The 19,395-nt window shown below is 38.9% G+C and overlaps 1 protein-coding gene and 1 long non-coding RNA gene across 2 annotated transcripts in view; one reads left to right on the top strand and one right to left on the bottom strand.

Moving 5' to 3' along the window:
* The window catches only part of pigg (phosphatidylinositol glycan anchor biosynthesis class G), a 93,840-nt gene that overhangs the window by 31,719 nt on the left and 42,726 nt on the right, over positions 1–19,395 (top strand). Inside the window, exons 6-8 of the mRNA XM_037780436.1 lie at positions 1,448–1,660; positions 10,826–11,043; positions 11,805–12,089. Of these exons, the coding sequence (XP_037636364.1) occupies positions 1,448–1,660; positions 10,826–11,043; positions 11,805–12,089 (716 nt within the window). The remainder of the gene's footprint in view (positions 1–1,447; positions 1,661–10,825; positions 11,044–11,804; positions 12,090–19,395) is intronic.
* LOC119494508 lies at positions 2,882–15,961 on the bottom strand. The gene is made up of 3 exons (XR_005208226.1): positions 15,878–15,961; positions 12,806–12,807; positions 2,882–2,893 (listed from the first exon to the last, which is right to left on the bottom strand). It is a non-coding gene; the product is annotated as an uncharacterized LOC119494508 (long non-coding RNA).

Genomic DNA, 19,395 nt, shown 5'->3' with positions numbered 1-19,395 from the left:
AACAGGCAACAACAGCTGTCAGTGTGTCAGTGTGCTGACTTGACTATGATTTGCCCCAAACTGCGTGTGATTATCATAAAGTGGGCATGTCTGTAAAGGGGAGACTCGTGGGTACCCATAGAACCCATTTTCATTCACATATCTTGAGGTCAGAGGTCAAGGGACCCCTTTGAAAATGGCCATGCCGGTTCTTCCTCGCCAAAATTTTGCATAACTTTGTAGCATTATTTAGCCTCCTTCACAACAAGCTAGTATGACATGGTTGGTACCAATGGATTACTTAGGTTTTGCAGTTTCATATGATACCAGTATCTTCACTCTAGCTTTAAAACTGAGCCCGCTACAATCGTAAAATCGCAAGTTGTGTTAATGCGTTAAAGAAATTAGTGCTCTAAAACAAATTGCCGTTAATGCATTGTTATCGCGTTAACTTTTACAGCCCTAGTTGTTTTACAAGTTAAGACATGGTCATTCCCACAGTCACTGAAACAAGTGTAATTATGAGGATTGTTGGTTGTGCTGTTGCGTTCAGATTCAGATTTTCTATGTCAGAATACAAATGAAATAATGCCATGATTCTAATCATAAAAACAAGATGTCTCTACTGTGTTTTGCTTTAATAAATAAAACGAGAGTCAACTTTGGAAAAACGGCTGTAGATGTTCCACCACGCTCTGCCCTCAGTTTGACTGTCCTGAGGGGAAAGAGAAAGCAGCAGCAATGAGATGCTGTAGCTGCTATGATTAGAGTGATATGATGTCCCAGTAAAATACATTATACATAATCGCTGACTTCCAAACAACACAAAGGCGTGGGATTTCTCCCTGTTAGTGTTTGTGTAAGATTCATGACTCTAGGAGAATTACCTCCTTTTTCAAATTTATCTCGATGAGTGTTGTGAAATTCTTTCAGACAAGCTATTATTGTGTAAACGGAGGAATGTTCCACAGCAGACAGTATATGAAAATTGAGCCATTTCCTCGTGTCCATCATTTAAACAGTTTTTGTCTGTGGATTGCTTTAGAGTGATAAAATGTGACTTTTATTCTTATTAAAAAATATCCATTTTCCTGCCCGCTATCATTGATTGATGTAACACAATTTTGATTCAACATTTAGTAAGTTATTGAAGGCTTTTCTGTGTCTGACACTGCAGGTTTTTAAGGGGAAAATCCACTGGCACGCAGAGGGTGCATTTTAAATTACAACTATTTTTCTAATAAATAGAAGAAGAGCCCGATGGTTGTTATAATCAGATTCCTTGAATTTTACACAAGGTGATTGACAAGTGAAGGCTGGAAAACAACACAGCAAAACAAACATCACCAAAACATGAAAATGCTAAATAATGCACTTAATTCATGTGTTATTATTTCACCATCATGTATTGCAGGCACAGTAGATGCTCATTGTTTTGCTTGTGTGTTTTTTTGCCCCGTGGTGTCAGTGGGAATGGAGAAGCCTGGAGTGGTGGAGCAGGTTGACCTGACTCCAACCCTGGCCCTGGGACTCGGCCTGCCCATATCTCAGAACAGCGTGGGCCGCGTCATCCCGGGTGTCTTGGAAGAAACCTCACTCCGAGACCAACTGCGCTTCCTGCATCTCAATGGCCACCAGCTCAGCTGCCTGCTCAAAGACAGCACGCCCGACTATGAGAAAGGTGAGTTACAAATTCCCCGCGTCCAACCTCTGGACTCGTTAAAGCCCGCAAAGCCAGGACCTTGTCTGACAGTGAGTCTCATTATTATGCTGCATTGCTCACAGACTGCTAATAGTATTCAGTAGCTACATTTTCCCTTGCACACAGTAAAGTGACTCTTGCCAATAGTAAGAAAACTGTTAAATTTAAGGAATAGTACTTTCCAAAATTCTCATTTTTTTCTCACTCTATTGAAGTTGGTAGAACCACCAAACACACATCGGGTCAGTTCCCATTACTCCATCTCCGACTTCTCCCAAACTACTGAAGTTAATGGGGCCATCTTTTTGAAACGCCAAAAAATAAAAAATGTTCAGCACATGCAGTATCAGAATACAAATGCTTTTTCCCTCACAACTTGCCTCAAATTCCAATAACTGACTCACCTAATAATCTAGTTTATGTGGGTCATTATTCAAAAATATGCATGGTAACAGAGCAACATGAGCTCTGTGACCTGCTACTCATGTTCAACTCCATCACACTTAAAGCTGCAGTAATTCATATTTTTCTATTAACTATGGATTAATTGAATATATGGGGTCGCTTATAGTGACAAACCCATAGAGAATGATCACCTGACTCTGCTATTCCTCTTATATCTAAAGAGTGTTTTAGCGTTTTTCAGCACATTGTTTTGGTTCTACCTGTGGATTACCTCTAGGTCTGAAAAGTGAAGCCAATGCAGAAGTGCCTTAAACTTCCATTCTTTCCAATAGCCAGCAGGGGGCGACTCCTCTGGTACCAAAAAGAAGTCTGATTGTATAGAAGTCTATGAGAAAATGAGCCTACTTCTCACTTGATTCATTACCTCAGTAAACATTGCAAACATGAGTTTATGGTCTAAATCGCTAGTTTCATTTCATTTCATTTCGACGGCCAAAATGTGGAACTCGAGGCTTCAAAACAGCAGTCCACAAACCAATGGGCGATGTCATGGTGACTATATCCACTTCTTATACACCGTCTCTGGGTTTTACGGACCAGAGCTTTACTGTTTTAGTTCACTCTCACAGCTCTCATCAACATCAGCTGTTGTAAGTGAAAAAGCTCAGATAAACCCACTGTACATGACATGTGCACCACCAAACAGCACACGGACAGAGTTAGCAACTATCTGGTGAAAATGTTGGAGTATTTAGCAGCTAAAGAGCCAGATTTTCCCTCAGGAGTTGGTGGAGACCAAAAACAGAGCTAAAAGGAGAGAAAATATTATGTTGTTCTGTGTCTGCTGGATGCGTATACTGTACTTTATACACAGCTGTTTGCTAACACATTAGCTATAACTAGGGATGTCACGATACCAGAAATTTAGTAGTCAATAGCAATACCTGTGAAATTCCATGATTAGCGATACCAATTCAATACCACTGTAAAAAACAAGAGTAAAACAATAATTCCGATGTACTTCAACATCCACTCCTTTATTACCATTTGCATACTGGGTTTTTTAAGTTAAACAGGTCATAATTCCCTCTCTATCATCTATTTTATCCTGCTGTGAAAACATCTCCTCCAAACAACTGTATTCATTCAAGTTTCTAGCCAAAAACTACATTTTACAAGATTAGATGTGAACACACCATGATAACGTTAGAATATACCTTCGCCCAATGCTAATTTTTACTGACTAGCCTGAATGCATCATAATGTAAATCAATTGCCCCTTCTGTGTTGACATCGGCAGGACGAGAGCTAATTAACGTTAGCTGTTAACTGCAGCCGGTAAGCAGCACAGTCCTGCACTGAGCTAACAGCTAATGTTAACTTGCTGTCGTCATGCCGATTTCAACTCGGATTTGTTGTTCACAATGTAGCATTATCAGGGAAAAAATAGGATATGTCCCTCAGAAGCAGCGATGGTGAATTTACTGTGTCCAAAACACATATTCTATCGTCCCCTGGACAACGGGAGTTAGTCTCGAGCTCTGACGTTATCGGTACCGTAGAAAAACGAGTACCGACACATTTTCAGAATTTTGGTATCGACTTGGTACCGAAGTTCTCATATTAGTTCTCGTGACGTCCTTAGCTACAATGACTCTGCAATATTATAATATGCCAATGTGGTGCTGCCCCCAAGTGGCCAAAAAAAATGGTTAATGCTGCTTTAAAGAAATGAAATGTAGGTGTATACATGTTCTGACAGGTCTCTTTTACTGCTAGTAAAATCTGAATACTCCACATAAGTTTTTGAGATAACATATGTTAGCTCAGACTAAGAGGATCACTGTCTTATTTAGATGATTGTTTTATTTGCATTCCGCTCCCAGTTTTGTGCTCGCAGTGTTTTCACTGAAGAAACACAGATGGCGCAGACTTATATTGACTCAGAAATGGTTTGCTGTGAGTAGAATTCCATCTTGTCATTATTCACACCATGTTGTCGACTACATCAAAGCAGCGTTTAACCTGAAGCAGTCTGAATAAGACGAGGGTAGAATCATCTCACAAGTTCAAACGATTCATCAAACCAAAGCTCATCAACACTGGAATCTTTTATACAAAGACACATTTTGGAAATTTCATCTTGTCTTACATGAAAATTAATCCATTGAAACGCATGATTTTATTTTGGTTAACGGTCCCTAATGGTAGTGAAAAGATTGAAAATATTAGATTATCCTCCAAATGTTTCAGTTTACGGTATGTTTGCTATTTCTCCGTAGTTGCAGATGATTCAAGTATGCATTTACAGGAAGTAGGGTACTAACAACTGCCATTAATTCTGACCATATGATACAACAGCAGGTTTATGAATAAGAAAGACTGAACCTAGCTCTACCAGGTATCCGCATGAGAAACAGGCAGACCTGTTCCTGTCATGTCAGGTTGTAATCCGTATACTGATTTCTTTAAGTCTGTGAATAAATGACCTTACAGCTGCGAAAATTCCACATGGGAGACTCACAAACAGTCTGCGGTCTGTTCTTGAACATTAATGCTGCCCACTCTTTGTGCTAATGCATGCACATATCCTCACTGAGTCGTGCTCCCTACTTTTATCTCGGGGTCACACTGTTTGTCAGCGTTATCCATCTCGCAGCCTCTCCCCCACGTCTCCCTCTCCGTCTGTCTCTTTGTTGCCGTCCCTCATTTTCACAAACATTTGGTACACCAATGGCAGCAATTACCATTGCTAATGTTTGATCGGTCAGAAGTAATTTGTCTTATCGTTTTAAATGAGACAGAGGGAAGGAGGCGGAAAGAAGACTCTTTGATAACTGGCTTGTTTGGCAAATAATTGGACATGTAGCATTTCATTTGAAATTTCGTTATCTTCTAAGAAGCTGTTTTGCCTAAAAAATCTTTTTTAATAAATCAGTTATATAGTGTGAACATGGAATACTATTGACATGATGACCAAATAGATAATACGTGGTGCCAAGGTTGCTTACATATAAAATAAATTTTCTGAACACAGAAAGAGGCACAAAAACAGCTAGAACAACTCTGATGACAAGAAAATATGGAAATTTCACTCCTAATGTTAGAAGTCCATAAAAAGCATTAGAGGACTGATTTAAAATCAACACCCTGGATCTGTAAGAAGATTAACGTGAAGTATTAACTGCATAGCTAGTAAGATAAGTTTCAAATGGGGTCAAGAATCCTGTAGACGAATGACTGGGATGGGAGATGGATAGATGGGTGGCCATATGGAGGACATGGTTAGTATGAAGGAGCCTCTTCCCAACGGGAATGTATACTCATTTTTCAATCATGCTAGTGGCACTGCTGATGGCTCTGTCTGTAGGTCGGTCGGTCTGTGCACCACTTTGGTCTGGTCTGAAATATCTCAACAACTACAAGATGGATTGCCACTGAATTTTGTAAATTTTGATATTAAAGAGGACCTATTATGCGTTTGCCCTTTCCTTTAGTGTGTTATATAGTTTTTTGTGCAAGTAAAAGGTCTGCAAAGTTACAAAGCCCAAAGTCCACGCCAAAGGGAGTTACTCTCCCCCACAGAAACACTGCTCCTGAACTGCCTGAAACGCCTTGCTTGAAGTCCTGCCTTTTTCTTCCGTAACATGGTGATGTCACCAAGTAACACATTTGCATAATACCTGACTAGCGTCTAGTTTGGCCCACACTCAAACAAAGCTAGTTAGAGCGGAGCTGGAGTGGAGTCCTAATGATTTTGGTTCAGTTGACCAATCACAACAGAGTGGGCCAGCTGACCAATGAGAAAAGACTGGTGGGTGTGGGGGGGCAGGAGCTCAAACAAAGCGTGGACAAAGGTGCTACAGCACAGCCGGCATGAAAAAAATTAAGCGTTTTTTCAACGTTAAAGCACGTAAACATGTTTTAGTAGAAACCCCAAATACAAGTTTGCACCTGAAATTTAGCTGTGAGCATGTTAGCATGTCCCCCCCCCCCCCCCCCCCCCCCCCCCAAAAAAAAAAGCCCAGTGTGCTCTGATTGGTCAGCTGGCCCACTCTGTTGTGATTGGTCAACTGAACCAAACTCCACGGACTCCACTCCACTCCAGCTCTGCTCTAACTAGCTTTGTTTGAGTGCGTGCCAAACTAGCCGCTAGGCAGGTATTATGCAAAGTATTACTTGGTGACATCACCACGTTGCAGAAGAAAAGACGGGACTTCAAGCAAGGCCTTTCAGGCAGTTCAGGAGCAGTGTTTCTGTGGGGGAGAGGATCTCCCTTTGGCGTGGACTTTGGGCTTTGTAACTTTGCAGACCTTTTACATGCCCAAAAAACTATATAACACACTAAAAGAAAAGGGGAAAATCCCAAAAGCATATTAGGTCCTCTTTAACAAATTATATTTCAGTATCAAATATAAAATAACCTGCTCTCTCAAAGTTTCTTTTAAATACATTTTGTTCCGTCTTCAGTCATACAGACATTTGTATAATGTCCCAATTTTCAGTACATTTTGTCTTGTGTGTCCTATGTTGGATTGTAAGACAAATGTTCAGTATCCTCTCTAAAAGAAAATGTGTTCAACTGCCACAAACTTGCGAGTGTGGTAATCAGCAAATATTGCATTTTCAAAACTTGATTTAAAACTAACTACTTCCTTTCACATTAAAAAACGTACCGCTCTGGCAGCACATTTTCCACTCTATTTTAGTCCCTGGTTTCCATAGTGATGGGATGAAATGGAAATTATTTCAGCAGACCTACATTTGGATGTGTTGATTTTTTTGAATCTGTCCACTTGGGTAATCATGAAGCTGTTATGCAGTAGAATGTAATAGTTGTCACTGCTGGGAAACTCGCCTGGGATGATATTTTAAGTAGCATCGCAGTCGGACACCTGTTGGGGTCAAATCTTACTGGAAGGGAAAGAAGTCGCCTGAAAGAAAGCTGCCTTCTCTCTGAAAAAGAAATGTTGCTGATTTCAGCATTCACATTTGTTTCATCAGGGAGACAAAAAGTACTTCAATCGAAACAACATTTTGAAAAGATTTATAATGCCCAGACACCCTCAGTTTGAGTGTGACGCAATCGGATATTTTAGGACTTAGTCATTATTGTGCAATCTCTGTTTGGTTTTTGCAATCTTTGTCTTAAAGTAAGAACATTTTACAAGTTCAACTCTGGTGATACAAGGTTTAAACAACCTCCACGTCTCTCTGCCACATCCTCTGTCTGTCTGCCTTGTTTCTTTTTTTATACTGTTTATTTGATGGTTTTAATCCCCTCCAGTAATCACTCTGAAATCAAGATTGCAATAACTAGATCCAAAGTAAAAGTAATTAAAGTCAGCTCACTCTCCCAAATGGATTTTCTGACTCCTAGATTCCTCTTCCACAATCCAATAAATCGGTCCAATATGTTTTTGTATTCACCATAGTGGATATTCTTATTATATGGGCTATTAATGGGTGTATCTCCTTTACTGGATTATTTAGCCCTACATTTTTTTGCCAGGTAACGTCTCATTTGTAAATGATTATAAATATGTGATTTTTTTTTTACATTGCAATCTTTTTCAAAACATTAGATCTTTTTAAAAATTGTTTGATTTTGTATTTTTTTTCCCTTTTTTTACCTATGGCCATTATTGTATTCTTCATGCATGTGTTTTTAAGTTCTTTCATTATCCTTAGTTGTGATTTTAACAGACTGTTAAAAACCTGTAAAAACCTGTTACAATATTCCCACATTTGTTGGATTTCTTTCCACTTTGTTACTGAATCATAACATAGCCAGACAGTGATTGGTTTAATTAAAACAGCATAGTCATAACTGATTAAATTGGGAAGAGACAGTTTTCTTTCTTTTTTTTTAACCTTTATATATTCAGGGGAGATTCACTGAGAGCAATGCTCTCTCTCTTGTTCAGGAATGCCCTGATCACATTCACACAGTTACACATTCACTCCTCAGTTCCCCAAGCACTTCGGTTGTTTTGGTTGTACTAAGTTTTATACAAGGCTTTCATCCTTTCCAAATAAATGTACTAAAGATTGTTTTTTTAGGTCTATGATTAGGCATGTTTTGGACAACAAAATATTAGTCTTGGTAAGATATTTGTTTTCAAGATGTTAATTCTCTGTGTTATTGTTAAAGGTATCAATGTCCTATGTCAGTACTCCTGTCTGTTTCTCCAAATTGTGGGCGTGCCGGAAGTTTAGGTAATAAACCGACTATGAATAAGTACCTCATACAACCCCACTTCAAAACACCCGAACTGTCCCTTTAATAAGGCCCAAGTATCTACATATTGTCTATTATCCAAGGCCCAATTAAATACATTACAAAGCAAAGGTATTAGTAAATTTGGACTGCCCTTATAAAAGTAATTTGTAAATCCATCACTGTCTGCTTTGTTTCAATCTTCATATTGTGTTTTCTTGTGCTTCTAACCTCAGGCATCTTGGAGGGCCATTAACCAATCCCTGTACTTTTAGACAGATGAAACACGGCCAGGGCCATCGATATTGTGTGATTCATGCCTGTGGCTTAAGGTTCTAATATTTCTACCAACCCCTCTGTCTGGCAAAGCCACAGTCACTATTTATCACCCCTATGCCTATGCTGCTGAGATAGGTGTTACACTGCAAAATATTGTTTTTAGGAGTGTGTGTGTCTGTGTGTGTGTGTGTTTCTCTGACGTATACCACAAATCAATCCTCCACATTGCTTTGTCCTTGAACGTGTTCCTAAAGCACTGAAGTGAAATGAAAGCAGGCATCATTTCGTCTACTTTGAGTAAACATGTGAATGAGTCATAGCTTGTCATCATTAGGATCCTGACAAATTATACATTGCTTTTTCAGGACTAAATGTTTTTTTTACCACAGGCATATTATTATATTTTCAATTTAAGGAACATTATCGACACAGGAAACGGAACAAGAAAATACTGAAAGTTAATAGATTTCCCGTTTAAAACATCCAACATGCATCAGAATGATTGATGAAGTCATAAATAGGAATTCTTATTCACAAGACAAGGAAACAAATAGTAAGAAAATGCCTGTATTTTCTTTATGATGAAATACAGCAGGATATGCAGCAGTCTGAAGAGAAGTGAGACAAAGCACTCCAGACTGCCTTAACTTTTCTTCACGTTTTTCATGGTAGATAATAGTAAAAAAAATATAATTTCTGCCAGTGGTTCCAACTCCATCCAGTCGTAGCTTAGCATCTAGCCATGGTTGTAACGTTGCTAATAGAGTGTTGCAGGAATGAGTCCTAAAACCTGGAAATGAGTTAGCATTTAAGCACTTTGGGTTCCCTCGTCTCAAAGTCAATGAGTTTTTTGAATGGGTTTTTGGTTAGATGTCTGAAATAAGGTCTATGGATAAAGGTAACATTTTTATGTAGATGAATATTTAAAATAAAAAAAAAATCTATATTATATTCACAGAGCTTTTAGAAAGGATAAAAAGTAAATTGTTTTCTAAAAACAAATTATTATGACTTGAATTTATCATTTTAAACATTTTGGCGGGTCCAAAATGAATGTTTTGTTTATTTCTGTTGAAGATATCTGACGTTTGGCTCCCACTTCTAACAAGGCTTGTGAGTCGATAGAATAACAGTGTTGGTATCACGTGGTATCTCTGTGTCGTCAGCGATAAAAGTTGCCAGTCAGTGTGGAAAAACAACTGGATGCGTTTCCCTTTGAGTGCCTGGCAACTACTTGTTGTGAAGTGAATGCAATGGAACGGGGGAGGGAGACGGCGACATCTACGTATCTATGTAGTGGCTCAATGTTATCAATGTTATCAATAGCACCTTTAACGTTTTGTTCTACGACATAACATACATCAGTAAATACCCCACATGTGAATTTTGAAGCTTTTACGTGTCTTTAAAAAGGCGGTTGTGAACATGTGGCTAAGTGAGACTACTAAACGTCATCACGCCGAACACTTGTCCGCCTTTATCTTAGTGGTGGTGATGTGAAGTCATGCGACCGTTGTGTAGTTTGTTTATAGTCAAACGTTAGCTTTTTACTTCTGGTGATTGCATTCATGCTTCAAAAATGATAAAAGTGGCATTCATTTGTGAAGATTATCTTGCTAAACAAAATGTATAAGTATTGTAAACGTTTGTTTGCCACAGAGCTTATTTTCTGCAATAATCCAAAATTTGATGGAAAAATCCCATTGGCTTTTTGTCAAGGGAGCCAAGGTGATGCTATCTGAGTATACGTCATCCCTGGAGCACTCTATATGCCACAATACGGTGACAGATTGTTGATATAAATAATGCCACCAATTGACAACAGTGTGCTCATATGATACTGAAAATATTGCTTTCAATTTGGAGGCAGTCTGCCAACAGAGTTTGGAGTTATATAATTGAAAAACACAGATTGTTTGGCCTGGGAGATAAATTTAATTGTCCTGATGCATCAGATGGTATTAGGTGATAAATAAACAGTGGAAAATGAATGTGACGTCGCATCTGGAAACCCACAGAGGTTATAAATGAGATGCTACAAATGTCCTCATTTTGACAAATCTATAGCTGCTAAAGTTCCAACAAGAAGTTTGACAGCATATCACAGTAATGCCAAGTCTTTGAGTACCTGACAGAAAACATCAAGTAATCCCTGATTACTGCTCACTGTAAAGCCACACTATGTAAACATGCCAGTTGTTGATACCGGTGTCCTCCTCCCCACTTCTCTCTGATTCCAGAGGCAGGCTTTGAGCAGTTCCGTGTGGCAGAAAAGGCTCATGGGAGCTGGATGAAGCTCTTCCTGGAGGGCAACACCTCTGAAGTGCTCACCAACATGGGCAACAAGGTGCTGAAGCAGTATCTGGAGGCCCTGGCTTCCATGAGCTCGGCCCTCAGCAAACAGCTGGGCAAGTACGACATGTACTCCATGATCGCAGGCATGGTGTTCGTGTTTCAGGTAAGTGCAGAAGAATTTCGTTCATCCTGAAACTTGGCATGTACTGTACGATTTTAGCCCATTTCTGGTCCAAAGTTTGAGCCGCACAACTCATAGTAGCTTCGTCGGGCATCGTTCGCCGTGCACTTTACAGCGGGGACCAAGGACCGATTAACTCCTCCAGACCGGTCGTTGGACAGTCGGATGAATTTCTGATATGTCAGAAACTTCCACAGGCTCTCGCACAGTTAAAGCAGAGCCACGAGCCGATTTGTCCTAGTATGACATGGTTGGTACCAATGGATTCCTTGGGTTCATATGATACCAGTGTCTTCACTCTACAACCTCTGAAAGATCGAATAGCGGCAGGCTGAAAGATTTTTAAGAGGTTAATTAAAAATCGATAGTGTTTTGGAGAATTGATACAGTATCGCACAACATAATATTGCGATACTCATGTGTATCGATATTTTCTTACACCACCAATACAAACTGGATGTCATGCTCGTTCACATGTGGTGTGTGACAGTTGTAGGTGTCTGTTAGTGTTGTTTGTTTTTATTGTAGTAACCATTTTTGTGCTGCCCTCTTGGCCAGGTCACTCTTGGAAGAGAGATTTTAATCTCAATGAGTTTTTACCAAATAGGATATATATAAGGATATACAGTATACAGTATATACTGTTCAAATATACTGTAGGTTTCTGTTGTTGTAAGTGTTGAATTAAAAGTTCTTCCTCTCTCTCTCTCTCTCTCCATTCTCTCCCTCTCCTGGCCCTTCAGCTCCTGTTGGTCTTACTGCTGGCTATGCCCGAAGCCCTGAGCGGTGACGCAGCAGTGGACCTTCCCGTCCTCTCAGCCCTGCTCTCCCTGCCTTTCTACCTCCTGTGCCTGCTGCTCGCCTCGGTGCACGTCTTGGTGTGCACATCTGCCGAGAGCTCCTGTTACTTCTGCAGCCTCTCCTGGGGTCTCGTGTTTGCCGCTGTCGCCTTCTCCTCAGCAATGTTTTGCGTTCTGGTCTCTATGGCAACGCGGCGACTCCCCCTGGGACCAATGATTCACGGGAAGGTGAGTCTGTGCACCTAAATATACCACCAAAACACAGGTACAGAGTGGAACAGATGTTTGCCTTCAAAAGGAGTGAACACGTGTGTGTGCTATGTCTGCATGTAAAACCTCAATATGCAGCCTTGTTAACCAGTTCAGCTGGTCTGTGATTGATTTATAACAAATAATATTAAAAGCAGCAAAAATATCTAAAGTTAGTTCTCCATCCAGAAACGGCTACATTTACTAACTTGTGTAATGTGTAATACCTGGCCACATGCTTGTTGTGGAAATTGCCTGTAAGCACTCAAACACACACAAAAAAAATGCAAAAAACACTGATGGGTTAAAAAAAAATATATATTGTATACAGTACAGTATATTGGAGGACATACCTTCACCAAGAAGTCAGAAAGAAGTGTCTCAGCTCAACAAACAAACAAACAAACCCAATGATTAGCCCCTGTGTGGCTTATGCAAGAAGACTGATTGGTCAAAAGTCATAACTGCCTTTCTGCTCTATATCTGCTACCATAATGTGAAACAAGCTCTACATTATATGTCCAACAGCTTGTGATACATTAAATACAGTGTTTGCCTTTCTCTAAAATGTGGATGATACTTATGCTCCAAACAAATAGAAAGCCAACTACTTACTAACAACAAGGCAAGAATACGCAAAATTCGACCAAACTGCTGAAACTGTGAGAACTATTCAAAATAACACTGCTGCTAACAACTGTCATAATCTTCACGAGTTAGCGGTTAGCAGAGTTCATTCATTCATTATCCGTAACCGCTTATCCCATTCGGGGTCTCTAGAGCCGATCCCAGCTGACATTGGGTGAAGGCGGGGTACACCCTGGACAGGTCGCCAGAGTATCACAGAGCTGTAGCAACTCAAATTCAGCCAGTGCAAACCCCAGCACCGGGGTCTGATTCCAAGCGACTGCCCCAACTCTCCGCTGAATCAGCAAACTTTCTGTTGCTGATGTTCCACAGGTTAGATCCTGCGCTCCACCAGCCAGCTGAGACTCCTGGCTCTGGGGTTTGTGCCGGCTGAATTCGAGCTAACTGCTAACTGAAGGTCCATCTCCCGGAGCCGCCGCACACTCTCCTCCCAGCATAATAGTCCCATGGTGGCTCGTTTCTGCCACTTTAGATGTAATCCATTAAACAAATTATCAAAACATACTACAACGTGATTGACAAGCCCTAGGGGCAGCTCTACTTCTTCGTCCTCTCATGAGGGCAGATTGGACACTACAATGGCTCACTATCGCCTCTCGAGGTACAAGTGGTATTACAAGACAGGACGGGCCGGGGCTAGCCGGTTAGCACGCTCATTTCAGTAGATATCTCTGCAACACAATACATAGACGTCTTCGACATAACTGTAACCTCTTCACATTCTGTTGACAATGTTAGCCAGCTCTTTCACATTGCACCTTTTTAAAAGATAGATTTTATCTTTTATGATTTAACTTGTCACTTCCTACAGGTAGAGAATTACCTATTAGACTATCAAAATGTATTTGAGAGAAACTCTTCTAAATCCACTGAAGCTCAGGGGGGATGGCACTCTCTTGTCTGTTGTACCCCACTTTGTGATTTAGCTAAGTTGGCAAAGTCTTTACTAATGCAGCCTTAAATCACTTGAATGTGCTGTGAAACAAAAGCCTGGGAAAAAGTTTTAGTAGATTTTCTTTGATCTGTGACAATTGAAAAATCACTCCCCCAAAAGGCGTCTGTAAAGAAGTGTTTCAGCGAGTGGCTCTTAATCGATTTGAGACTTTGGGCACCGTTTATATTAATTAAATGGTGCTTGGCCGTATGCACAGCTTATATATGTATTACTCCTTAATTACTTTTCCAGTGTTGTACAGGGAAATGGTACAGTAATAAGTAAGGAGTAGCTTTAATGTTGACATTTTTAATGCAGTTATGTATGTATGTGTTGACAAAAATATATTGTTTTATGTTGACACATAAAAAGTACGAGAATCTTTACGACAGTGACTGTGAGAGTTACAGAGAAGGAACTCAGACTCAGTATTTCTAAAACTCCAGAGTTGAACTGTTGAAGCCAGCAGCACAACAAAGGGAACATGATTTTGTTACAGATGCTGCTACGGTCGGTTCGGCTGCAGGTTTACTCCATGTCCCAGAAGTCACAGGCTCCCATTGTTTTCAAAATCCATTAAAACCCGTTCGCACACTGCCGCATTGATGAACATAATCCATCATTTTAAATAGCATATGTTTTGTATTATTTTTTAACACGACTTTATAACCCCACAATCATTACACTCCGTATCAAAAGTGTTCCACTCTACCAGAATTGAATCTGTGGAGATCATTGTGTGTCTCCAGCTAGATGGTGCCCTCCACTCTGCATTATATTTTGCCTTTTTGTTGCCAAAAGATGGTTACGTCAGTGTGGCATGATGGGAAAAGTTAAAATAGTCTTAAGAACTTTGACTAATAGCTGCATTATAAAGTTAGAAAAAAGTCAAGTCAAGTCAAATTTATTTCTATAGCACATTTAAAACAACATGAGCTGACCAAAGTGTTTTACAGACATAGGCAGAATAAAAACAGAATAAACTATGTGCTGGTCAACATAAAGTATTATGTCAGTCAGTGCAGCAGTAGACCATGGATATATTAAAGGAATACTTCACCCACAGAATGACCATTTGTATATCGATTACTCACAGCGTGTTCCCTTGAATTCTTGAAGAAAACTTTGTTTTTCTCGCATGCCTCCACGGTGAACAGAGAATCCAAACACGGAGTAGATCCTTGATGCATTTTTGTGATCAAATTTGTATTATTATTTGAACCGAAGAGATGTAGACATACAATCAGCAATACAGCAGTGAATAAAGGTGATCACACAAAACACTATATATAAAGGACTGGTCAGTAAGATTTAACAATAATATGACAGACCACAAAAAGCACACATATTAAGTCACTATGATGAATGCAGATGAATATACATGCATAAACATACATACGTATATGCATAACATCTACACACCACATGCACATCCTACACTAAAGAAAAAACACATATTTATGTATATATGTATATATATATATATATATATATATATATATATATATATATATATATATATTATAGTATGGTATATGTACTGTATATACATACATACATATACATACATACACATACATACATACATATATTGTATAAACGTACACATATACATACATATACACACATACAGTTTATACATACAGTGGAGGAAATAAGTATTTGATCCCTTGCCGATTTTGTAAGTTTGCCCACTTACAAAGAAAAGAACGGTCTATAATTTTAATGGTAGGTTTATTTTAACAGTGAGAGACAGAATGTAAAAAAAAATTCCAGAAAATCAATTCGGAGTACTTTCTTAAAGCGAGAGGACTAATCTAACCGGTCTGTGGGGGCCAGAATTCTTGTTGGTTGCTAGGGGATCAAATACTTATTTCCCACAATAAAATACAAATCAATTTATAACTTTTATATGAATTGATTTTCTGGATTTTTTTTTTTATATTCTGTCTCTCACTGTTAAAATAAACCTACCATTAAAATTATAGACCGTTCTTTTCTTTGTAAGTGGGCAAACTTACAAAATCGGCAAGGGATCAAATACTTATTTCCTCCACTGTACATACACATATAGATAAATATACTGTACATATACAGTACACACACACACATATATATATACATACATACATACATACATAGCAAACATGCATACTGACATATAATACATACTAACATATTTCACAATCCTTGATGAAATGAAGTAACTGGAAGCCAGGTTTAAAAACAGCAAAACTATATCAAAACTCTGTTTACAAACTCTCACACAACTCGTGCACTATAATCCAAGTCTCATTTATCCAGTCGTATGCTCACTACTTCCCAAACACATGCCAATTTGACCAAAATCATACTATTTAAAACACTTCCGTCACTACCGTCTCATGCTTGTGCAGGCCAGTAGTCCTACAGTACCTTCATGACGGTTATAATGTTCGGTTTTTATTGACATTTTAGAGGCGGTCATTCAATTTGGATGTATTTTGTTGTTCTGTTGAACTGTATTATACTAACAGGTGTTTTGTATTATTTCATATACTGTATATATCAATGAGGGTAGGCTGAATAACAGAAACACGTCTCTGTTTAATGCAATAGAGTTCAACAGCACCTTAAACTTCATCGTCCAAAATGATCATAAAGTTGACTCAACAAAATCTGAACATTAGAACCATCGTGAAGGGAGGATTTATTGCAGCACTGTTGCATTAGACAGCATTAGTTTAAGCTAGGTGAAGCTCTTTGGCGGACTTCCTGCTGGTTTCCCGCATACATGAATTGCATGAAAATAATTTAATGATGCAACTCTTTGAGGCTTTTGTTGAACGTAATAGTTCAATTTTTGGAATAATGCAAAAAGTCTTGTAGAAGTTCACAGCTGTTTCTTTTGTAATGATGCAATTATGGCCACTTCATCAAAATGTCAGCTGTTTTTAAAACTCTTTTGAAAACAGTGGGACCTTCTGAACTTTGAAAATAAAACAGGCTTTAATATAACAGACACAAGGAGGGTCTGACTTCACTGACAATAAATATGTAAACAATAAATATATTGACATTGACGATATTAGGGCTGTCAATCGATTAAAATATTTAATTGCAATTAATTGCACGATTGTCCATATTTAATCGCAGATTATTCGCACATTTTTTATCTGTACTAAATGTGCCTTAAAGGGACATTTGTCAAGTATTTAATACTCTTATCAACATGGGAGTGGGCAAATATGCTGCTTTATGCAAATGTATGTATATATTTATTATTTTGGAAATCAATTAACGACATAAAACAATGACAAATATTGTCCAGAAACCCTCACAGGTACTGCATTTAGCATAAAAATATGCTCAAATCATAACATGGCAAACTGCAGCCCAACAGGCAACAACAGCTGTCAGTGTGTCAGTGTGCTGACTTGACTATGACTTGCCCTAAACTGCATGTGATTATCATAAAGTGGGCATGTCTGTAAAGGGGAGACTTGTGGGTACTCATAAAACCCATTTTCATTCACATATCTTGAGGTCAGAGGTCAAGGGACCCCTTTGAAAATGGCCATACCAGTTTTTCCTCACCAAAATGTAGCGCAAGTTTGGAGTGTTAATTTGGTTGGTACCAATGGATTCCTTAGGTTTTCTAGTTTCATATGATACCAGTATCTTCACTCTAGCTTTTAAACTGAGCCCACTACTACCTAAAAATCGCTAAAGAATCGTTAAAGACATTAGTGGCGTTGAAACAAATTTGCATTAACACGTTATTATTAACTCTGACAGCCCTATTTGATACATTTACATGAGCTTTATCCTTTAACTGAATGGGAAAGCCAGAACTTTGTCAACACATCATTATAAATGACTTAAATTAGTAATGTAATCACAGTTACAAAGGTAGGCCATATTATGATAAATACCAATCAGTATGTTTTAATGTAAGTTGTCAAACTAATATGAGGATTAACAGAGAGAAAAGAGGCCACATCATCTGTAACGCCCCACTGTTGTGTTGTGGCAGTGCTTTAGATGGTGTTTGGTAGTTCAAATTTGTTTCATAAATGTTTTATGTTATTTTGTCTTCTCCCTATAACAGCTATGTTGAAATTTACTCCCAACTAATAAAAGTAATTGCCAGCGATGTTTAGATCGCTCCTCTAAATGTGGGCAATCAATCAGATATATTGGGACTAGTTCTTCAGAAGGTGGAAGCTTTCAGTCTTTAGTGTTTGTTTAAATTGGCCTAAAAGATGAGTCCTCTTTACTGCTGCACCTCTTTGCTCATTATAATTTATCTGTAAAGGTTATATCTCATTTCCCTTCTGGGAACTTTGCGAAAGTGCTGATAGGGCAAAAAAGTCAGGAGAAATCCACTCGGGCCATTACAGTTGGGTGGAGAAATAAACTCCCAAATCTATACTCTGGAGCATGTGGAGGAAATATACTGTAGATTTTTCTGTGGCTTCCTTGAAAAGACTGCGGAATATTTTCTTTGAGTTTGAATGTCATACAAGTGTCAAAAAAATGTGCACATAGCTCAGTTGGCAGGTAATGACTGGACTAGTAAAGAGAAGTAAGGAAGTGAGAAGTGCTTCCTCATCCAGCAGCAGATTCTTGAGAAATCACCACTTTGGCTAGAGAGGAAAAACAGTTGTGGCTCGACTCATGCAGGCGAGCAAAAAAACGAACTTAACCAATGAATGCATCGAACATGTACAATAAACTCAAAGTATTTAGAAAAATTAAGACTACACCCTTTTGTCTCTGTGAATGACGACAAAATGAAAGAGAAAATAGAATTTACTGCCCATTATTGCTGCAACTTACAATTTATTTCTTTATTGTTTAACTTGTGATCATATTTTTGTGGGGCTGTCAAAGTTAATGCAAATTTGTTTAAACGGCACTAAACACATTAACTTAACTTGCAATTTTTAGGTTGTAGCTGGCTCAGTTTTTAAGCTAGAGTTAATTTACTGACTAAAGTCCTATACATTTAGCCGCCACTGGCTGCTGATTGGTGAGAGTTGTTAAGACATGTGCTCCGAACAAACGATATACAGTTTTCCAATACTTTATAACATGGCGTTTATTTGCCCATCATTTCCATCCGTGTCCGTCACTTCTAATACGTTTTTCTCTCTTGGTTGAGACAAAACAGCACACGATGTCCTTTGATACACACAAAAGAACCTTATAGGAAACACAATAATATAATAAACATAGGCCATGATCTCCTCAAAGCACAATAGCACACACAATGTCCTAAGCACAGTCAAAAACTGTTTGCTTCTCCTAATCAGCTGCACCTGTGGTAACTGGCATGTGGCTTATGTGAGCTACCTGAGGTCAGCCTCTGCCAACACCATACACCCCCTAGTGCTTGGAGGCACATTACACCTTACAAAATAAAATACCAAAAAATAAAATACATGGCTCCTACAGTGACATCATATAAAACTAGAAAAAACCTATCCATTGGTCCCAACTGTTGATACCAACCATGGTACCAATACCACCATACTAGCTTGTTGTGAAGGAGGCTAAATAACGCTCCGAACTTGCGCAACATTTTGGCGAGGAAAAACTGGCATGGCCATTTTCAAATGGGTCCCTTGACCTCTGACCTCATGATATATGAATTAAAATGGGTTCTATCGGTACCCACGAGTACTGCTAAATGCAGTACCTGTGAGGGTTTCTGGACAA

The sequence above is a fragment of the Sebastes umbrosus genome, chromosome 9 (genome assembly GCF_015220745.1).
Source record: "Sebastes umbrosus isolate fSebUmb1 chromosome 9, fSebUmb1.pri, whole genome shotgun sequence".
Taxonomy (NCBI): Eukaryota; Metazoa; Chordata; class Actinopteri; order Perciformes; family Sebastidae; genus Sebastes; species Sebastes umbrosus.
This window is presented reverse-complemented; position numbering and strand designations above follow the sequence as displayed.